At 41.9% G+C, this 22,740-nt stretch overlaps 1 protein-coding gene across 3 annotated transcripts in view; it reads right to left on the reverse strand.

Moving 5' to 3' along the window:
* The window catches only part of SPAG16 (sperm associated antigen 16), a 695,820-nt gene that overhangs the window by 252,606 nt on the left and 420,474 nt on the right, over window positions 1-22,740 (reverse strand). For 2 of the 3 annotated variants that reach the window (XM_033946736.1, XM_033946735.1), the window contains exon 15: window positions 16,043-16,169. In XM_033946736.1, the coding sequence (XP_033802627.1) occupies window positions 16,043-16,169 (127 nt within the window). Of the gene's footprint in view, window positions 1-3,231; window positions 3,335-16,042; window positions 16,170-22,740 lie in introns of those variants that run through there. The other variant, XM_033946737.1, reaches the window with a different exon arrangement.

Here is a 22,740-nt window from a genome sequence, read left to right on the forward strand (position 1 = left end):
GCCATCATGTTTCTATGCTTCTATCCTAGGAATAAGCAGTGGGTTTCCCCAAGCCATCTCAATAATGGCCTATGGACTTCTCTTTTAGGAAATTATCCAAACCTTTTTTAAACCCTGCTAAGTTAACTGATTTCACCACATTCTCTGGCAATGAATTCCAGAGTTTAATTATATGTTGTGTGAAGAAATATTTGCTCTGGTCTGTTTCAAATCTACTACTTAGTAGCTTCATCACAAGATCCCTAGTCCTAGTATTTTTGGAAAGAGTAAACAAGTGATTCATATCTACCCTTTCCACACCACTCAGCATTTTAGAGACCTCTCTCATATCACCCCTGAGCTGTTTCGTCTCTAAGCTGAAGAGCCCTAGCCGCTTTAGCCTTTTCTCATAGGGAAGTCATTCTATCCCTTTTATCATTTTTGTCGCTCTTCTCTGTACCTTTTCTATTTACAGTATATCTTTTTTGAGAACTGCACACAATATTTGAGGTGTGGCCGTACCATAGAGCGATACAAGGGCATTATAACATTTTCATCTTTGTTTTCCATTCCTTTCCTGATAATTCCCAACATTATATTTGATTTCTTAGCTGCCGTCATACATTGAACTGAGGGTTTCAATGTATCCTCAATGATGACACCTAGATCCTTTTCCTGGGTAGTGACTCCTAACACAGAACCCAGCATCACATAGCTATAGTGCAGATACCTCTTTCCCACATGTATCACTTTGCACTTGCTCACATTAAATGTCATCTGCCATTTTGACTCCCAGTCTTCCAGTCACAAGATCCTCTTGCAATTTTTCACAGCCTCTTGCAATTTAACAACTTTGAACAACTTTGTGTCATCAGCAAATTTAATTATCTCACTAGTTATTCCCATCTCTAGATCATTGATAAATATTTTATAAAGCAGCAGTCCCTGCAAAGACCCCTGGGGAACTTCACTATTTATAATCAAAACCAAAACCCTGTACCAACTAGAAATTATATCACTGAAAATATAAGCTGGATCTGTGAATTAGAACCAACAGAAGCAACACAGAAACAACTGTTAAAGAGGGAAAAGCCTCAGACCCCTGTGGGGAAAATCTCTTCCAACTTAAGAGGGTTGGTTAGCGTCACTGGCAAAAACCTCCTATCCACCTGTGTTACAGCTGCTGAATTTAAAGAGCTGCATTCATTACTGCAGTCATAATTATATTCTAAAGTGCATTGCTGAACACTTCTTAAAATGCTGGTATTTGTAAGTGCTTTCAAAGTGCTTCTCAACGTGCTGGTCAAATGTTCACATAACCAAATGTAAACGCTGCTTTCAAATGGCTCTTGAATGCTGATATGGAACATTGTGTCAACAAAACTACAAAAACTTATCTGTGGCTCTTATGCAGGCTGTGTCACAATCTTATCTCTTGCTCTATGCAAGCTTCTTTTCCTGCTCCATCCGAAGCTCGCCAAATAGCATTTTGCCAAAAGGCTGCTTCAGGGATTGGAAGGGATAGTTTCAAAAACGGCACCTGTAATGCTCAATGCCCACGCTAAGCTTTTTTTGTGAATATTGGGGTAGTTGAAATCACCCATTATTACTGTGTTACTCAGTTTGTCAGCCTCCCTAATTTCTGATAACATTTCAGCGGCGGACGGTAGTACATTCCTATCAATATCCTTTTCCCCCTTACACACAGAATTTCTACCCATAAGGATTCCGGGGTGCATTTCTGCTTCTGTAGAATTTTTAGTCTATTTGATTCAAGGCCCTCCTCAACATACAACGCTATGCCTCCACTGATTCGATCCATCCTTTCACTACGATATACCTTGTACTTCGGTATGACAGTGTCTCATTGGTTATCTTCCTTCCACCAGGTTTCAGAGATGCCCATCTTTTAATTTAGTGCAATATATTCTAACTCTCCCATCTTGTTTCTTAGGCTTCTGGCATTTGCATACAGACTTTTCAAGGTGTTGTTATAGCTATTTACAATTTGCTTAGCATTTGGCATATATAATTAGCAATTTTTAGAATAAGCCTGTTCTGAATTTCAGGAAACCTAGTCTACTTCGGCCTATATTGCAATCTCACTATCAGGATGCTCTGTCTTCCCTTTTATGATGATATATTTTAAGGATACCTTGTCCTGAACCAGGCTCTTTTGAGCAATTGTTGGCCTTCCCCCATTTTCTAGTTTAAAAGCTGCTCTATCTCCTTTTTAAATGTTGACACCAGCAGCCTAGTTCCACCCTGGTTAAGGTAGAACCCATCTTTGCGGAATAGAATCCCCCTTCCCCAGAATGATGTCCAGTTCCTAACAAATCTAAAACCCTCCTCCCTGCACCACTGCCTCATCCTTGCATTGAGATTCTGGAGCCCTGACTGTCTTTTAGGACCTGCGCATGAAACAGGGAGCACTTCTGAAAATGCTACCCTGGAGGTTATGGATTTTAACTTCCTATCTAAGAGCTTAAATTTGGCTTCCAGAACCTCCCTACCACATTTCCCTATGTCATTGGTACTCACATGTACCAAGATAGCAGGTTCCTCCCCAGCACTGTCTAAAATCTTATCAAAGTGACATGTGAGGCCCACCACCTTCACACCAGGCAGGCAAGTAACCAAGCAATCTTCACGTCCACCAGCTATCCAGCTATCTACATGCCTAATGATCGAATCTCCTCTCTTGGGCATCACTTTATACTTGCCCACATTAAAAGCTATCTGCCATTTTATGAGCTTGAGACATAGGACATGAATGACCATGTTACTGAGCCACTAAAAGGAACTCGTGGTGACCTTCATATTGAAGAGAGGTATGAAGGTCTAGAGCATGGATGTGGGGATCAGGAGGCATTCTTGGAGGGCTTGGGAGGGCGCGTGTGGGAGGGGGTCTTTGGGGGCAGCGAGTCACAGTCCCCTAGACATGCACACAAGAGTTGTGCCTACCACACAGCTCTTGTGGGCATGTTCCAAGAAATTCTGACACTTTAGCGATAGATGCTCAAAACCAACAGTGTGCATATAATTTGCTGTTAATATTGAGCTTCTGTCGCTAAAATTAGGCCAGTGTTTCTCCAGTGCTATAGCTTTACAGTGCTTGAGTTTTGTGCATCTGCCTCTAGGAGACAGGAAACTACTATAACGTTTATGGCTGTAGCCTTACAATTAGGAAATGAAAGACCTCTTATATCCTGCATGTCTACCAGGGCTCAACATCTGACATCCTTTTGAGATCTGCAGAACTGTAAGTCTGCTCCAATTTAACATCCAAATTGTGCTGGATGTATGTAAGACTTGACAGGAGAAGAAGAGGGATAGACTCTTCTTAGAGTCACACCTATTGAGAGTAAAATAAAACATTGTAAAGGAGACGTAAATATTTTCTAAAGCTTCTGCAATGTTACTGCCTTTGCTTAGTGTTCCAAGAATGTTTATGCTGTCAACACTAGGCAATTGCCTAAGCAGATACCAAAGGTCAGGGCTTACATATGATTAAGTTAATTATCAAAATCTCAGGGGGAGAGCTTATAGGCCAAGCCACAATTCTTTTACATACATAGAAATTCCAATGATCTGTTACATTTCTACCATCTAAAATGCCTTAATATTGAATACCAGTTTTCAAAGAGAGTATATTTTAAAGTTTGGCACATAGCACATATTTTCATCTCCCTGTTTTCTAAAAGGCAATATTTGCAAACATTTTTTGACTGTCCTTTGTTTTCAAATTGTGCTATAACTGAACATAAACACAAAACATGTCTTCTCTAGCTGCCTACATCTCTGAATAACACTATTTAACTATTGTCATATCTGGCAGGATAGCAATCATCATCCTTACACTGACCTTTTGCAATACAGTACATCAATTACTTTATGATCCTTAACTGGCAGAGACTCAGCTGTAAAACACTGACAACTTTTGAAAGATTTTCAACACAATTTGAGAACTGTAGCAGAGCTATTTATAAACAGCATATTTACAGACAGTAAATACAAACAGAACAGTTGGTAACAGTGAATTATATGAGTTGTAGTCTTAAAGAGGTTCTGATGACATCAACTGCTAAATGAATGTTTCCAGAACCAAGATAATGATTTGCAGCCTTGCCTACAATCAATTTGTCTTTTTGCAATTGTGTTTATTGAGTTTTGTGATATACTGGGCTATAACATTGTAGTAACATTTTTGGGTCAATATTTATACCCGGCAGTGAACTTTATTTTTTTTCTTTTTTCAAACATTAGCCACAATGTTTATAAAATACATATATTTAGCACTGCTGAATATACTGCACGTAGAAAATGCCCAACTTGTAACTATACTAAGCTGTGGTAATCATTAGCGAATGCTTGCCGCAGGTTAAAGTTTACTACTACAGGTTGTGTTAGGAATCCCTCAGTAGTTTTAAGATGTGTTTGTGCTTCGCATGTGCTAAAAGTGACATTTTATTTTTTAGCACTTGGGCATGTTTGGGAGCAGAGAATAGCCAGTACAAATTGGCTAGCATAGCTACAGCACTGCTCATTAACCGGACAGCGCATGGTTAGCTCAGGAGCCTTTACCAGTTAGAAAACAGACACATAAAAAAAAATTATGGCAGATAAAGGTCAAATGGCCTATCCAATCTGCCCATCCGCAGCATCCACTATCTCCTCCTCTCCCTAAGAGATCCAATGTGTCTGTCCCATGCTTTAATTCAGACACAGTCTTTGTCTCTACCACCTCTACTGGGAGACTACTCCATGCATCTATCATTCGCTCACTCTTGAGTTTCCTTTCAATTGAAAGAGATTTGCCTCATGCGTATTTATGTCATGTAGGTATTTAAATGTCTCTATCATATTTCCCCTCTCCTGCCTTTCCTACAAAGTATACATATTGAGATCTTTAAATCTGTCCCCATATGGCTTATGATAAATATGCACCATTTTAGTAGCCTTCCTCTAGACCAGTAGTCTTAAACACGTGGCCCATGGGCCGCATGTGGCCCCCCAGGGACTATTTTGCGGCCCGCGATCTGTCTTCTCCACTTCACAAGTTTTCCAATTGTGGAGAAGACAGTCGCGTACAGACCATGACTGCGGCTCGCCTAAAGCAGGAGTCCCTAATCTGCTTCCCTTCCCTTCTCACTGCCCTCCCTCAAACCACTGCAATCGGGGAACAGGCCAGCACCGAGATCTTAGCTCTCCCTGCTTATCTTCCCCAGCTCAGAGCCAACCAAATTTTGCCACCCGACGTCAATTCTAACATCGGGGAGGAAGTTCTGGGCCAGCCAATCGCTGCCTGGCTGGCCCGGAACTTCCTCTCCGACATTAGAATTGACATCGGGTGGCGAGAATTGGTCGGCCCTGTGCTGGGAAAGATAAGCAGGGAGAGCTAAGACCTCGGCGCTGGCCTGTTCCCCAATGGTGGTGGCTTGAGGGTGGGCAGGGAGAAAGAAAGAAAGAAAGAAGGGAGACAGGACACAGACAGAAAGGGGCATGGAGAGAGAAAGACAGAAAGAAAGTGGCATGGAGAAAGAAATAAAGAAAGAAAGGGGGCACGGAGAGAGAGAGAAAGAAGGAGGCAGGGTGAAAGAAATAAAAAGTTGGAGGAGGGAAGGAGACAGATGCCAGACCAGGGGAAAGGAAGGAAGGAAGGAGGGAGGGAGGGAGAGAAAGGAAAGAAAGAGATGTCAGACCATGGAAATAAGGACGGAAGAAGAGAGAGATAGAAGGAAAGGTAAGACATGGAAACGTAGATTTTGAAAAGAAAGCAGAAAGTGAAGACATAGAGAAAAACAGTCAAAGGACAAGAAGGCCCTGGAAACATAGTTAAAAGAACAGAAAAATATAGTCACCAGCCAATAAAGGTAGGGAAAATGATTTTATTTTCAATAGAGTGATTGAAATGTGTCAGTTTTGAGAAAGGAAAGATATTACACTTTAAATGTGAGGGCTGCAGAAAAAATAAGGTACTTGGAGGGCCTCAGAAAAAATAGTTAATGACAATTTTCCATAAGGTAAAACACTTCATAGTTTATAAATCTTTCCTTTAAGTGTTAAATGAAAGATTTATAAACTACAAAGAGTTTTACCTCATGCAAAGTTGTCATTTCTTTAATAAGACATTAACTATTTTTTCTGCGGCCCTCCAAGTACCTACAAATCCAAAATGTGGCCCCACTAAGGGTTTGAGTTTGAGACCACTGCTCTAGACCAACTCCATCCTGTTTATATCTTTTTTGAAGGTGCAGTCTCCAGAATTGTACCCAATATACTAAATGAGGTCTCACCAGAGTCATATAGAGGCATCAATACCTCCTTTTTTCTACTGGACATTCATTTCCCTATGCACCCTAGCATCCTTCTAGCTTTCACAGTCAACTTTTCAACCTTAAGATCATCAAACTCAAGTACCGCTCCTCTTTCGTACAGAAAAGATCTTCACCCCCTAAACTGTACCGTTCCCTCGGGCTTTTGCAGCCCAAATGTATGACCTTGCATTTTTTAGCTGCCAAATTTCAGACCAGTCCTCAAGCTTCACTAAGTCCTTCCTCATATTATCCATACCACCAGGGGTGTCTGCTCTATTGCAGATTTTGCTATCATCTGCTAAGAGGCAAATCTTACTAGATAGCCCTTCAGCAATATCGCTTACAAAAATGTTAAAAAAAAAACAGGCCCAAGAACTGAACCTTGAGACACACCACTGATAACATCTCTTTCCTCAGAGCAATCTCCATTGACCAATACCCTCTGTCGCTTACTACTTAACCAGTTTCTGACCCAGTCCATCACTTTGGGGCCCATCCCAAGGGCACTCAGTTTATTTATTAAACACCTATGTGGACACTGTCAAAGGCTTTGCTAAAGTCTAAATACACCACATCTAGCGTACTCCCTTTATTCAATTCTCTGGTCACCCAGACAAAGAAATTGAGCAGATTTGTCTGACATGACCTGCCTCTAGGGAATCCATGTTTATCTTATTTATTTATTTAATTTTCTTTACCATTCTCCCAGGGGAGCTCAGAACGGTTTACATGCATTTATTCAGGTACTCAAGCAGTTTTCCCTATCTGTCCAAGTAGGCTCACAATCTATGTAATGTACCTGGGGCAATGGGGGGATTAAGTGACTTGCCCAGGGTCGCAAGGAGCATCATGGGTTTGAACTCCCAACCTCAGGATGCTGAGATTGTAGCTTTAACCACTGCGCCACACTTTCTAGTCCTGCAATCAACTAGATTCCAGAAACTTCGCTATTATCTGTTTTAAAAGAGTTACCATTAATTTACTTAGCACATAAGTCAGACTTATGGGCCCTACTTCTTCCTTACTTCCACTTTTGTGGAGAGGGACCACATCCAACCTTCTCCAGTCTTCCAATACCACTCCTGATTCTAGAGAAACACTGAAAAGGTCAGCCAGCGGAGTTGCCAGAATTTCCCTAAGTTCCTTCAGTATCTTTGGATGTACACCATCTGGCCTCATTGATTTGTCCACCTTTAGTTTATCTAGCTCCTCATGAACTCAATCCTCTGAAAATCAATCAGCGTTTACCACACCTCCAGCCCTATTTGTCTTCTGCAGTCCCGCTCCCAGCATTTCAGCTCTAAACACAGAACAGAAATATTTGTCCAACAATTCAGCCTTATCTTTATCAGATTCTACTTATTCGACTTCCTCTCCTTCCAACTTCTGGTCCAATCACTAATCTTAAGCATCCTGCCATATTATATACCTAGGATCCTTTAAAAAAACCATCAAACGCCTAAGAATCATTCAGAATGCTGCAGTGCACCTCATCTACAACCTCAAAAAATCAGATCATGTAAGCCCTTATTACAAAAAACTACACTGGCTACCGATGGAGGCAAGGATCATCTTCAAATTTGCTTGCCTCTGCTTCAAAACCTTAACAGGCTCATCTCCAATCTACCTATCGGATCACTTTGAACGTTCAGGTCTCACCCGCACTCGTAATACTCACCTGTTTACCTTCCCGTCCCTAAAGGGCTGTGTCTATAAGAGGTTCCTCGATAGATCCCTGGCATTCCAAGCAGGCAAATAGAATAAATGTCTTACCACTTTCATCTCTAGCTCCTCCTACCAAACTTTCAGGAAATCAATCAAAACCTATCTCTTTGACAAATTCCTCTGACTCCCCCCACCCCGCCTTGTAACCCTGCCTTGTATCTCCGACATACCTCGGGATTTCCTGACCACTCCCGACTTGCTAAGCTAAGCTGATTGACTTATTTGTAACATCACTGTATATGTACAGTCTTTTACTCTGTTAACCGCTCTGAACTGTTATGGTACTGCGGTATACAAAAATAAATTTATTATTATTATTATTCCTCTCTTCATCTTTGAGTCTTACAATGCCATTTTTGCACTTTCTTCTTTCACTAATATACCTAAAAAATGTTATCCCCTTGTTTTACCGTGTAGGCTATTTTTACTTCAATTTCCATCTTTGCTTTCTTGACTACTTGACCAGCCTCTCTTAACTTTTCCAGATATTTTTGTCTGTTTTCCTCTTTCTGCAATCTTTTATACTTTTTGAAAGCTAACCTCTTTTTCCCTACCTTCTCAGCTAGTACTTTTGAGAACCAAAGGGGTCTTCTTTTACTTACTTTCCTTATAAAATGTCTTGTTGCCCTTTCAATAGCTTCTTTCAGTTTTGCCCACTGTTTTCCTACTTCTTCCAGATGTTCCCATTCAGACAATGCCTTGATATAAAAAAAACAACTAACTTTGTGTAGATGGAAGATTAAGTCTAGAACCTTCACTTTTGAATGAGCATTCTCTACACCAGTAGTCTCAAACTCAAACCCTTTGCAGGGTCACATTTTGGATTTGGCAGTACTTGGAGGGCCGCAGAAAAAAATAGTTAATGTCTTATTAAAGAAATGACAATTTTGCATGAGGTAAAACTCTTTATAGTTTATAAATCTTTCCTTTTGGCTGAGTCTTAATAATAATATTGTCATTTATAGTGAAAGACACATATGATCAAGAAACTGTTTTATTTTACTTTTGTGATTATGATAAACATACTGAGGGCCTCAAAATAGTACCTGGCGGGCTGCATGTGGCCCCCAGGCCGCGAGTTTGAGACCACTGCTCTACACCAAATATTAAACCCTATCATGTTTATGCTTAGAATCTTAATAGTCTCGATTTCGAGTACTTTCTCTTAATCCAGCACACATCCAGTAGAGAACACATTTTTGCAGTGATGGATAGTGATATACGAAAGTAGTATACTATCCTATTTTCAATGGTGTTCCTTTTTATATATGTTTTATTTGATGTATTTTATTGTAAACCACCTTGAATTGTGCTGTAACTAAGGTGGTATATCAAGTTTAATAAACGATAACTGATGTAGTGATCACTGGATGCCACATAATAACCTACTATAACTTTCCAGTATGGCCCCATCCCATGTGGGTTCCATTATCAATTGCTGGAACAGTTTTCCTGTAGAGAAACCAGGATCTCCCTACTTCTATGAGATCCTACAATAGGGATATCTCAATCAACGTCTGACACATTAAAATCACCTATTAGTAGTACTTCCCCTTTTACAGCTATATTTTGAATGTCTTCTATTTTCTAGTCACTCTTTTCAGAATGAGCCATAGTGTCTCTTCCTTACCATGTAGATCCTGCAATTGTGTGGCTTTAATATGATCTTTAACATATAACGCCACTTCCACTCCTTTTCTTCCTGCCCTGTCTTTCCTGAACAGATTATAGCCTGGTATAACTATATCCCAATCATGGTTTTCCATGAACCATGTCTCCATGATCACCATTAAATCCAACTCAGCTTCTGCCATCACAGCTTTTAGATCCAGAAACTTGTTTCCCATACTTTGAGCATTAATATATACTGCTTTCCAAACACTGACCCTATTTATCATTTGTGCAGAGGTAAAGCACAGTTGTTTACCATAACAGGGAGAGCAGACAGATATTCTCACATATAGGTGATGTCATCAACGTAGCCCCGGTAGTATCACTTTAAGTTTTTAGAAACTTCATGATTGCCCACACCGCGCAAGCGCGAGTGCCTTCCCGCCCAACGTAGGCTCGTGGTTCTTCAGTTCCATAAGCAAGCTAAGAAGCCAACCAGGGGAGGTGTGTGAATTTTGAGAATATTTGCCTGCTCTCCCTGGATAACACCTATTACGGTAAGTAATTGCTTTATTCCAGGACAAGCAGACAGCATATTCTCACATATGGGACTCCTTAGCTTACCTCAATGGGATGGAGGGAGAGTTGGCCATTAATAAAATAAATTTAGCAAAACTGCTTGGCTGAAGTGACCATCCCATCTGGAATAGGATTCCAGACAGTAGTGAGGTGTGAACTGAGGATCAAGTAGCAGCTTTACAGATCTTATCAATGAGAGTGGAACATAAGAAAGCAACTGAAGCTGCCATGTACTGTTACATGACCCCCAGTTGCAACCTAGCCTGAGCATAGCAGAAGGTAATACAAGTTGCCAACCATGAATAAATAGTTCTCTTGGATACAGGCCGACCCAACCTGATAGGATCAAAGGCGATGAACAGTTGAGAAGATGTTCTATGTGGTTTAGTCCACTGTAAGTAATAAGCCAAATCTCATTTGCAGTCCAAAGTATGAAGAGCCGTCTCTCCAGAGTAAGAATGAGGCTTTGGAAAAAACACTGGATGCACAATGGATTGATTCAAATGAAAATCTGTGACTACTTTTGGGAGGAATTTTGGATGAGTGCGAAGCACTACTTTATCATGGTAGAATACTGTAAAACAACAACGAAAAATGGGGAGATCCAATAATCCACAGTGAAAACAATCCACCGATGAAAACAAAAACAATACTGTAAAAGTCAGGTCTGCCACCAGTACTTGGAGCTTACTCACTCGATGAGCAGAAGTAATGAAGATTATAAATACCACTTTCTAAGTGAGACATCAGAGAAGAGTCTAAGACATTGGTTCAAAAGGCGGATTCATCAGTTGAGAAAGAACAATATTAATGTCCCAAACCACTGGAGGTGGTTTGAGAGGCGGTTTGATATTGAAGACCTTTTATGAATCTGGAAACAAGAGGATGAGCAGTCAAAGATTTACCATTGATTGGTCCATGAAAAGCATTGATAGCACTAAGATGGACTCTGACTGAAAAGGTTTTAAGACCTGAGTTGGATAAATGAAGAAGATAATCCAGTACTGAAAATATATAGGACGATGAAGCATCATGATGATGAAGAGTACACCATGTAGAAAAACATGTGCACTTTTGCAAGTAGCATTACTGTGCAGAAGGTTTTCCGGATGCATTTAAAAAGAGTCGGACAGGATTGGAAAGATCAGTGTCAGCTGAGGTCATCCCAAAAGTTACCAAGCTGTCAGGTGCAAGGGCTGTAGAATGGGATGTAAAAGAGATTCTTGACTCTGTGTGAGAAGAGATGGAAAGATCTGCAGAGGCATTGGTTCCTTGACATTGAGCTGAAGTAGAAGGGAGAACCAATGTTGTCTGGGCCACCGAGGGGCTATTAGGATCATGATGGCTGACTCTCGTTTGAGCTTAACTAGCGTCTTGAGAATGAGAGGAATCGGTGGAAATGCATAATAGAATTTGTGCATCCAATCCAAAAGAAAAGTATTCGCCTCCAGATATTGCAGAGTATTGTCTGGAACAAAATTGAAGGACCTTGTGATTTGGGGGGAACGCAAAGGAGTTCCTCAAAGAGAGACTATCTGACATAAGACCGTAGAATTGAGCATGCACTCATGTGGTTGGAGAAATCTGCTGAGTTTGTCGGTGAGAGAATTCTTCTCTCTTTGAATATAGACCACTTTGAGGAATATGTGAAGAGCAATAGTCCAGTTTCAAATCTTTTTGGCCCCTTGACATAGAATGAGAGAATCTGTTCCTCTTTGTTTGTTTATGTAATACATTGCCACTTGATTGTCCATGCATATTAGTAGGACTTGATTGGATATCATGTGCTGAAAAGTTTTCAGAGAATTGCGAATGGCCCTGAGTTCCAAGAGACTGATGTAGCATTGCTGCTCTTGGGCAGACCATCCAGATAAGCTCCCCAAGTGTATTTGGACAAGTTTGTGGTCAGAACTTTCTGATGTGGAGGGATCCGAAACAGCCTTTTGGAAAAATTTGAGGAATTCATCCACCACTGCAAGATTAACGAAGTGAAGATGTGACTAAAATCTCTTGCGAGAGTGGATCGAGATCTTGAGCCCATTGGGACGCTAGTGACCACTGAGGTGTCCTGAGGTGGAGTCACGCAAAGGGGGTAACATGGACTGTGAGTGCCATGTGACCCAATAGTATTATTATCTGTTTGGCTGAGATGGACAGAAGGTGATAAGCCTGGTTGCAAAGTTGAATCAAATTTTCTTGTCTTTGATGAGGTAAGAACGACCTGAGTTGAATGGTGTTGAGCAAGGCTCCTATGAATTGTAGAGTTTGAGAGGGTTGAAGTTTAGATTTGGGAATACTAACTTCAAACCCCAGCTGCTGAAGAAACAGGCCCCACACGTGAGAATATGCTGCTTGCACAGAATATGCAAAAAGCACAGAATATGATAAAGCACAGTTATTTACTGTAACAGGTATTATCCAGGGACAGCAGGAAAATATTCTCACATGTGTACTGTCACTTTAAGTTTTGAGAAACTTCGTGAGTGCCTTCCCACCTGATGCTAGCTCACAGTACCTCAGTTCCGTAAGCAAGCAAAGCAGCCAACCAGGGGAGGTGGACGGAGGGTGCCAGCAGGAGGGCTTCGGATCCCTCCTGCAGGTATTTGGGGGGGGGAGTGCGCCTTTGGCAGGAGAGATTGGGCATCTGTCCTGCCGGTATTGGGTTTGTTGTGGGAGAGATGCTAGCAGGAGAGATTGGTTATCTCTCCTGCCGCGATCGTTGCAGGGGTGGGTGGGCAGGATGCCGGGACTGTTAATGACGTATAAGTTCCAACTGGTCCATCTCCCTACACTTTTGGTTATACTTGCAGTATGACTAAGTCTAGGTCGGCCCACCTCCCGCCCTTTCCCCTCCTCTAAAAACACCTCTTTTGCTCTAGGCGTTCAGAAGCAGGATAAAGGCCTAAGCTGGTTTTAGATATGTCTAAAACCAGCTTTGATTATCGGTACTTGGACAATCTGTCTTTTTGATCGTCCAAGTACCAATTTAGGCCACTTTTTGAACGCTTTTTTAAAATTATTATTATGAGCACCCTAATGTCTTAAGATGCTGGCCAAAATATAGTCAAATAAAAACAATCAAGAACTTATTTCCATGTCAAGGTCCTCCTCTGCTGCTTTAGGACTGTTTTCTTCAATCCCTCACTCACAAGCCTTGTCTAAATCCATATCTTCAAGCCATTTCTCAGTGTTTTGGTTTTGAGTCTCTATTTTCATGGGCTGAGTTTCTTCCTCTGATTCTGCTTATCCTCACCCTTCCTCCTCCTTCTGGCTAGCTACATGTGTTTTCAATACACTCACCTGAGGCCACTCCTTCTTTTGATTAACATATAGAAGTTTAGGGAATCTGGAAACCCTACCCTTCAAACATGTTCCCTGTTTCCTAGGGGTCTTATCTTTGACTTCCTCACAATATCTTCATTTTTATTTAAATGAACCAGTTTATAGCATATTTGTAGGTGACTTAGTAACATAGTAGCTGACGGTAGATAAAGACCCGAATGGTCCATCCAGTCTGCCTAACCTGATTCAATTTAATTTTTTTTTCCTTTTTAGCTATTTCTGGGCAAGAATCCAAAGCTCTACCTGGTACTGTGCTTGGGTTCCAACTGCTGAAGTCTCTGTCAAAGCTCACTCCAGCCCATCTATACCCTCCCAGCCATTGAAGCCCTTCCCAGCCCATCCTCAACCAAAAGGCCATATACAGTTGATAAGTCTGAAAATCGAGCATTTTAGACCCTGAAGCCATATGAATTTTCAATGTGTTTAACATTTGAAGCTTACATTACTTTCTTAAACTTCTGGATAGACCTTGTTATTGCAGAATACAGTTGTCTGAAATAGTGTAGTTTAGGTAATAACACAGAAATAACATTTTGTGGCTGAATAATCATTTCTGTTAGATTAATTCTGCCAATAAATGTTGATGATAGAGCCAAATTACTATGCTTTACTGGGTTTTTATCCAGTATTCTATTTAAGATCACATTTTCAAGTCACTTTTATGCCAAGAAATATAAAATGTTTATATTGGACAGATTAGAAAATGCACTATTTACATTAGTTAGACCACGCATTCCCAAACCAGTCCTAGTAAGCCCACCACTAACATTTTCTCAGGATATACACAATGAAGTATATATATCCATGAGACAAGAAATAAGTTTACATATACTAGATTGCCAAAATATGCAAATTTTCTCATGCATTTCCATTATAGATATCCTGGGAAGGCAGGGAGGACAGATGTTCAGGGGGTTGGGAAAGACAGATACTGCACATACTGGGAGAGGGTTGGGAAGGACAAATGCATGGGCTGGGGGGGCGCTTAGGAAAAGAGGAAAAGAGGTAGAGTAGTGGGAAGGAAGATAAATAAATGCTGCCATGGGGGAGGGTAAAGGAACGGAGAACTACTGGACATAGTTGTGTGGCATGAGAGGGAAAGAGAGATGATGTATCTGGGGAAAGGAAGAATAAGGGAGAATTGTTAGCCATGATAGTGGTGGAGAGGGAGGGAGAAATGTTACACTGGGAGGGAGGAGAGATGACCCAAAGAAGGGAGAGATATCAGACCACTGGAATGGGAAGGGAAGAGAGAGAGATGCCAGACCACAGAATGGAAGGGAAAAAGGGGAGAGAGAAATGCCAGACCGCAGAAAGGAGGAGAGATGTTAGACCTTGGGAGGAGGGAGGGAAGGAGAGAGAGAGAGATGCCAGACCATGGGAGAGCAGAGAGATTCCAGGCTATGGGAAGGAGAGGAGAAAGATGCCAGGCCATATGAGGGGGGGGGGGGAGGGAAGACAGAGATGTCTGACCATAGGAGAGGGATGAGATGGTGTATAGGGATGGAGGGGAAGAGGAGACAGAAGGGAGTAGATGCTGCACAACGATGGGTACGACAGGGAACAGATAAGAAGAAATGCTTCTTATGAATAGATGGGAGTAGGGGAGAAGAAAGAGGGAGGAGATGGTACACATGGATAGATGGGAATGAAAGGTAGATTTTGAGAATAAGTAGAAAAATAGAAGAAAGTTGAATGTTTAAAGTTAATGTTAAAGACGGATGTATGGCAGAAAGTGAAAGAGAGAAAAACAGCAAATGGATAAGGTGGCCCTGGATACACAGTTAAGAGCATAGACAGAAGGACGTGCAGCCAGAGACTGGGAAAGATGGTTTGAAAACCAAAATCACCAGGCAACAAAGATAGGGGAAATGATTTTATTTTCAATTTAGTGATTGAATTGTTTCAGTTTTGAGAAATGACATTTGCTGTCTATATTTTGCACTGTTCAGGAAGAAATGAATCGTTTCTATTTCTCTGGGGGTTGTAGTGCATGCAGAGTCTTGCATCTTAGGGTTTTGTTTGTACATATTAATACTTTTAGTTTGTGGTCCTGTATTTGCATAGGGGTTATTTGTGTTCTGCATGTGTGACCAAGGCCAGGTGCTCTGGTAAGAATGAATGTTGAGAGACATACAATGTGCTTTGCGTAGTTTAATTTTGTGGTTAACCATTATGTATTGTTAATAAGATTATTTTGTGTGTATATATGAAAAATGAATGGAAAAATGGTATTACAATTAGTACTATTATGGGGGTGGGGTCTGGGGCGGAGATTGTGCAGGGTCTGGGGTGGAGCTTGCGGGCCCCCTCCAAACAAAAAAGCATTCTGCTGCCTATGACCTATTTAATCTACAAGTTTCCCTTATGATGGATAACATTGGCTTTTTGTGAAAGAGAAATTAAAATCAAAGGCTAGACTGGAGCTTAACAAAGCAAACTATTCAACTTGGTGAGAATGAACACATAGAGAAGATAATTAATCTTACCTGTTGGGCTGAAAGCCACTTGATTGCCAGGATGTGGTCCTGCATCGAAAGATAGTGTGACAGCTACTTTTCGAACATCCCACAGCTTCAATACCCCATAGGAATCACATGATACAATGGTGTCACCCTATGAAGCATCAAAGACCATAACTGAACAAACAAATGATCTCTGCAAAGTTTCAGACATTAATTTTTTAAAAAAGCAATATTTAAACCAAAAGTGCTTGAGTGTGAATGTTAACTGAACAAGTTTGTCCAGTTAGTGGATAAAAATTGTCTGAATAATTTTAAGATAGCTATCTAATTAAAAGTTACTTGGATAACTGTCTGGATAGTGTTGAATATTAATGCTGAACAAAGTGATACTACACCCCAGGAATATCCCCAAACTGCCTCTTTTTATTCATGGAAATCTGAAGGTGATTAAAGCTGTTAATGTGCAAATTTGCACACACTGATTGCTACCACACAAGTGTGCCAACTCTTAGGGCTCCTTTTACAAAGCTGCGCTAGCGATTTTATTGCACGCACCAGATTAGCGCACACTATAGCGCACGCTAGCCGGAAATCTACTGACTGCTGAAAAGGAGGAGGTAACGGCTAGCGCATGCAGCAATTTAGCGTGCGCTATTCCGCGTGTTAAGGCCCTAGTGCGGCTTTGTAAAAGGAATCCTTAGTGTAGTTTAGTGTTTCTTAATATGCGGTATGTGTACACTTAGGGCAGGGGTAGGGAACTTCGGTCCTCAAGAGCCATATTCCAGTCGGGTTTTCAGGATTTCCCCAATGAATATGCATTGAAAGCAGTGCATGCAAATAGATCTCATGCATATTCATTGGGGAAATCCTAAAAACCCGACTGGAATACCGCTCTCGAGGACATGAGTTCCCTACCCCTGCCTTAGGGGTACGCGAGCCGCTTGTTGGGGGTATGCGGCACTAGCCGCCGTTGAAGATATTGCCTGCCCACCCACCGAAATCGTCTCCCAGGATCCCTCCTTCCTGCCCTCCACCCTCCTGTTGGGGATCCCTCCTGTCAAGCCACTGCCGGGGATCCCTCCTTCCCACCCACCCCCTTCACCCAAAGCTGACACAGAGGGCTTCCTTCTGATGTCAGAGCTGACATCAGAGGAAACCTCTCCGACGTCAGAGTTGATGTCAGAGGGTAAGCTTGTGGGTCAGCCACATGCAGCATGTAAATCACTGCCTGCGCTTCCCTGCAATGAGTGCCGCTGATGGCAGAAGGAGCAAGTTCAGCTAGAGCAAGTAAGGGAGAGAGGGGACATGATCAGGGACACAGGGAGAAAGGAGGGGGGGAGGACACATTGGGACATGGGAGAAGCACGATTTGGGGACAAAGGCTGGAAGGCAGGGAGGGGGCACGAACTTGGAACACAGAGGAAGGGAGGGGGCATGAACATGGGACACAGAAGGGAGGGAGGAAGGGTGAACTAACTTGGGACATAGGAGGGAGGGACTAGAAAGGGAGAATTGTTGGGCATGAGTGTGTGGATGAGAGGGAAAGAGATGGTGCACACAGGGAAAGAAAGAAAGAGAAAAATTGGGCATATATAGAAAGAGGAGTGAGGTAGAGATGCATGGGGAACAGAAGGATGAGAGGGAGAAATGTTGGATATAGTGGTGAGGAGGGAACAGATTGAAGGTGATGCAAGGGGAGGAATGTTGGACATAGTGATGGAGGGAGAGATGTGACATTGTGCTGGAGAGGGGTGATAGAAGGAGAAATGGGCATGGGGCTGGTGGGCAGTGGTGAAAAATGCTGCACATGATCTAGGGCAGTGGTTCCCAACCCTGTCCTGGAGGACCACCAGCCAGTCGGGTTTTTGGGATAGCTATAATGAATATGAAAGAGAGAGATTTGCATATAATGGAGGTGACAGGCATGCAAATCTGCTCCATGCATATTCATTAGGGCTATCCTGAAAATCTGACTGGCTGGTGGTCCTCCAGGACAGGGTTGGGAACCACTGATCTAGGGGATAAGAGAGGGAAAAATGTTAGATGTGGCAGTAGAGGGGGTGTGAGAGATGCCTGGATCTCTCAAGACAGATGGACAGTGAGAGAGAGTGTTGCCAATAGGGGTAGAGGAGAGAGGAAGAACTAAACTGAGCCAAAGTAGGAGCCTGCCTTAACTCCATAGGAACAGCATTCCAGCAAACTAGACCCTGTATGGAAAACATAGTTTTATGAATTATGGATAGTTTCGCAAAGGTCAAAGATGGCACTTTCAAACTTGCCCCGTCTATGGAACCTAATGTGCATGATGGTATCTAGAAGCTACTGATCAGATGTTCAGGAGCAAAGCTAGATCAAGCATCCCAAGTTTGCCTTTATCGTGAAGATTTTCCTTACTGAATATGAGTTTTTACAGAAGAAATGCTGTAATCCCTTTGACAAGATAAACCATAATATAAACAGGCTTGGGAAACTGTGGAAAAGAAACCCACCTGTGGCTGTTGTTGCATGGCTATTGGGCATAGCCCCTATGGTGATGGGGATACTGGTTGCTCATTTGGAATTTGTAGTAGCAAAACCTCCATGGATCAATGCAACACTTATTTCATATACATTTTCTAGGCTTGTGATATGTTTATATCATGGGCTGTACACACAAAATACCCCACATTTTTAAGCAAATTTATATTTCAAAAGTGTTGCATTACAAAACAAATAAATATAAATCTTGTAGAGTAATATTCAGGCAGACTCATTTTTAAAAAAATAATTAACCCTAAAAATAAATAAATTTCAGCCCTTGTGTCAATGGTGCAAAATTGAATTGCTGCAAATTTGAGAGTGTAGTATTCTGTGCAAAGATAATCTATGAGAAAAATTTTATTCTGTATCTACTTTTGCTCTGTAACAAGTTTTAAGGCACACTTTGAGCAAAACTATTAAGCGGGCTTTTGTATCCATGATGCTCAAACTAGCATCGCTGAAACTAGCATTAAAAGTTGTGCTGGACTGCCAAAAATTAGTATTTTCATCAATTATTGTCATCTTTATGAACAGCTAAAAATGACATTTTATTCACTGCTGTGCATGATGCTACCAGCACACAGTAAAATAAGGGGGGTCTAGCTCAGTGACTACTTCAACTAAGGATCTAAGATTTTGGCAAACTTTTTTTTTAATGCTGTACTAGTTTTGCAAATAAATTTTAACAAAATCTGAGACATAATGGTGAGGAGCTTTTCTTTTAATTTATTTATTTAGCTAGTTAAAGGATCTTTTACTAAGGCGTGCTAGCCGATTTAGCACGTGCTAAATGCTAACACGTCCATAGAATATAACGGGCACGTTAGCATTTAGCGCACACTAAATCGGCTAGCGTGCCTTAGTAAAAGACCCCCTTAGTTAGCAAGCTAGCTAGTTAGTTCAATTTATATCCCGTCCTCTCTGAGGAGCCCAGAACAGATATGGTAACATACATAACAATTAACAACAAGGAACAGAAGGCTAAGGCGATACAGTGAGATGAGTCCAGTTCAGTTGTTCTGGATTAGTAGACACTTGGAGCCTGAAGCATGCACAGGAAGAGAGCCAGTGTGTGCAAAGGGAGAAAGTCAGTTGAATTTCTATTAAGAATAACGAGGTTTGGGAGTAACAGTCTGAATGCTAGTTTGTCCTGAGGAGTCAGGTGAAGAGGTAGGATTTTATTGCTTCCTAAAGCTCAAAAGTCCATTAAAAGATTTGATGTTAGGTGGTAGCTGATTCCAGTGCTTTGCTAAGAAGTGAGAGTATGACCTTCGTCTGACACTTTCTAGTTTGAGGCTCCGACCAGGGGGAATTTGAAGACGCATTTCCTCCTAGAAGCAGAGTGTCTATTTGGGACATAAGGCAGGAGTTTGGCTGATATGTAACCAGGCACCATGTCATGTAAGGACTTGAATGCAAGTACTAAGCCTTTGAAGATGCAACATTTGGCTACAGGTAGCCAATGGGCTGACGCTAGTGCTTGGGATACTGAATCACAGGCGTGAAGATTCTTCAGTAGTCTGATTTCTGCATTTTGTACACATTGGAGAGGCTTAATATTTTTTGCCTCAGTCCGTTTAATAATGCATTGCAGTAGTCCGTACGGGAGAGGATGGAAACATAGAGTTGTGAAAAGTCCAGTTCAGAGAAATAGTTTCTTATTTTCTGTAGTTGTAGATGTAGAATGAAGATAAGACCACTTGCGAGATATGGTCGGTAAGTGATAAGTTAAAGTTGAGAAGTATCCCTAGGCTGCGGATTTAGGGCTCCTTTTACAAAGACGCGCTAGCGGTTTTAGCGCTAAAATGTCGTACATGCTAGCTGCTACCGCCTCCTTTTAAGCAGGTGGTAATTTTTTGGCTAGCGCACTTGTGCGTGCACTAAAAACGCTAGCTTAACTTAGTAAAAGGAGCCCTTAGTCTTTGGTGGTTATGGTAGATGATTGTCCCGGACAGGCGTAATATAGAGATTCAAGTTTCAATTTTCTTTATTTTTGATATACCGTCTATCAAAACACATGTCTAGACAGTGTACATTATAAAAGATTATAGGAAACAATTAAAATAGGTAAATAAAAAACAATCAAATATTAAAAATACTAGACAAATTCAGATTAACGTACATGAAACGAAAGGAAAGTAGGGAAGGGAAAGGTTGTTTAAAATACATTTGAAGTAAAATTAATTAAAAAAGGACGGTAAATGGGGAGTGGCAAAAACATTAGGATGGGAATCACTTCAAAAGAAGTATTAGATGTTTCAAAGCTTCACATAGATCAGGGAATTAAGAGGCGGAGGCTAATACTAAAGAGTAAAAGCATCTTTAAAGAGGAAAGTTTTAAGTTTGGTTTTAAATTTTCCGAGTGAGTTCTCTAATCGAACGTCTAGTGCGGGGGTCGGCAACCCGCGGCTCCAGAGCCGCATGCGGCTCTTTTCCACCTTTGCCGCGGCTCCGGTAGTGTGTCACGCAGGCATGCAGCTTACAAGTCCGGCGTCGCGGCGGGAAATAGCCATGCTGAGCAGTGAGCTCAGCACGTACACAGATGAAAGCCTTGCTTGCTGATTGGTCCGGCGGCCCCGCACTTCCTGCAGTCCGCTAGGAAGATCAACTGCTTTAACACCTAAGTAGCAGCAAGACCAGCTGCCTATAATAGGAGCCCTTGCCCCGATCCAACCAGGCATGTGAGCTCCTCCCCTTATATCCCGTTTAAGAGATCAATCTACCTGCTTTAAATATCAGCAGCAGTAGAAAAACAACTGCTTTTACATACAAGCAGCAGCGAGACCTACCGCAACCACCAAGAGCCCACAGACCCGATCCTGCCAGGAGTGTGAACTCCTCCCCCTGCAGTCCATTGGAGAGATCAATCTGCCTGCTTTTAAATATCAGCAGCAGTGGAGATCAACTGCTTTTACACCTAAGCAGCAACGAGACCAGCCACAACCACCGAGAGCACACAGACCCGATCCTACCAAGAGTGTGAACTCTTCCCCCCATGCAATCCGCTAAGAAGATCGACTGTCGGCTCCGGGCGGCTTTCCCGCAGAGGAGAGAATCCTGCATTCACCGTGGGCCTCATCTGGGGCAGCCTCCTTGGAGTGGCTGGGGCACGGGCAGTGTGTCTGGGAGGGAATGCATGGATAGGAGAACATCGCAGGGGAGGAGACATAGGCATCCTGGGACTGTCTGCCAAGTCTCTTCCCTGAAGAAGCCCTTTCTGGAAACGTCAATCGCTCCTCCTAAACTTACTTGCTCCACTTCATCACTGACGCTGAAACCGTGGATTGAAGACAAAGTTTTATTTTCTTTTTCTTTCCAGCTTATGATTTATCTTTAATCTTATCTATTGTTTTGCCTTTTGTCTTTGTTTTGTTCTATTTCTATCATTTAAATTTCTCCAGAATTCTACTGTTCAACGGCTCCCCTTCTGCTTCTATTCCTTTCTCTCCTCTCTTCTACCTTCCAAAGTATTTAGATCAATGCTGTCTTCTTAAAATGTTTATTTTATTTTTATTTTTCCTCTAACTCTACTTTTCACTTCTCTATTACCCTCCAGGTACTTTAGTTAGATTGTGAGCCTTCGGGACAGTAAGGGAATTTTTCAAGTACCTTTCTTATTTCTAATCTTAATGTATATTTTCTGTAAACCGCTTAGAACCTAACGGATGTAGCGGTATATAAGAAATAAATTACATTACATTACATATAGTGAGATGGACACAAAGAAGGGTGATGCTGGAAAATAGGTGGAATGGTAATTCTGACAAACACAGAAGGGAAATGCTGGATCAAGGAGAGATGGGGCTCAGGCTGGATGGAATGAGGAGAAATGCCTTGTTGGCCCGGAACTTCCTCTCCTACGTCAGAATTGACGTCAGGGAGCGGAATGCTGGTCAGCGTGACGCTTCTGCAGGGAAAGCTTGGGACGGCGGTGGCTTGGGGGCTATTCCCCGATGGCGGTGGCAGCAAACCGAGTGGCTTGGGGGAGGGTATGGAGAAAGAAAGAAAGGGGGCTGACAGGGACTCAGAAAGAAGGCGGAACAGGGAGACAGAAAGAAAAAGTTGGGGGAGAGAATGAGGTCTGGAGGAAGAAAGATTGGATGCACAGTCAGAAGAAGAAAGTGCAACCAGAGACTCATGAAATCACCAAACAGCAAAGGTAGGCAAAATGATTTTATTTTCAATTTAGTGATCCTGTATAT

This window comes from Geotrypetes seraphini, chromosome 5 (assembly GCF_902459505.1).
Source record: "Geotrypetes seraphini chromosome 5, aGeoSer1.1, whole genome shotgun sequence".
In the NCBI taxonomy this organism is placed as follows: Eukaryota; Metazoa; Chordata; class Amphibia; order Gymnophiona; family Dermophiidae; genus Geotrypetes; species Geotrypetes seraphini.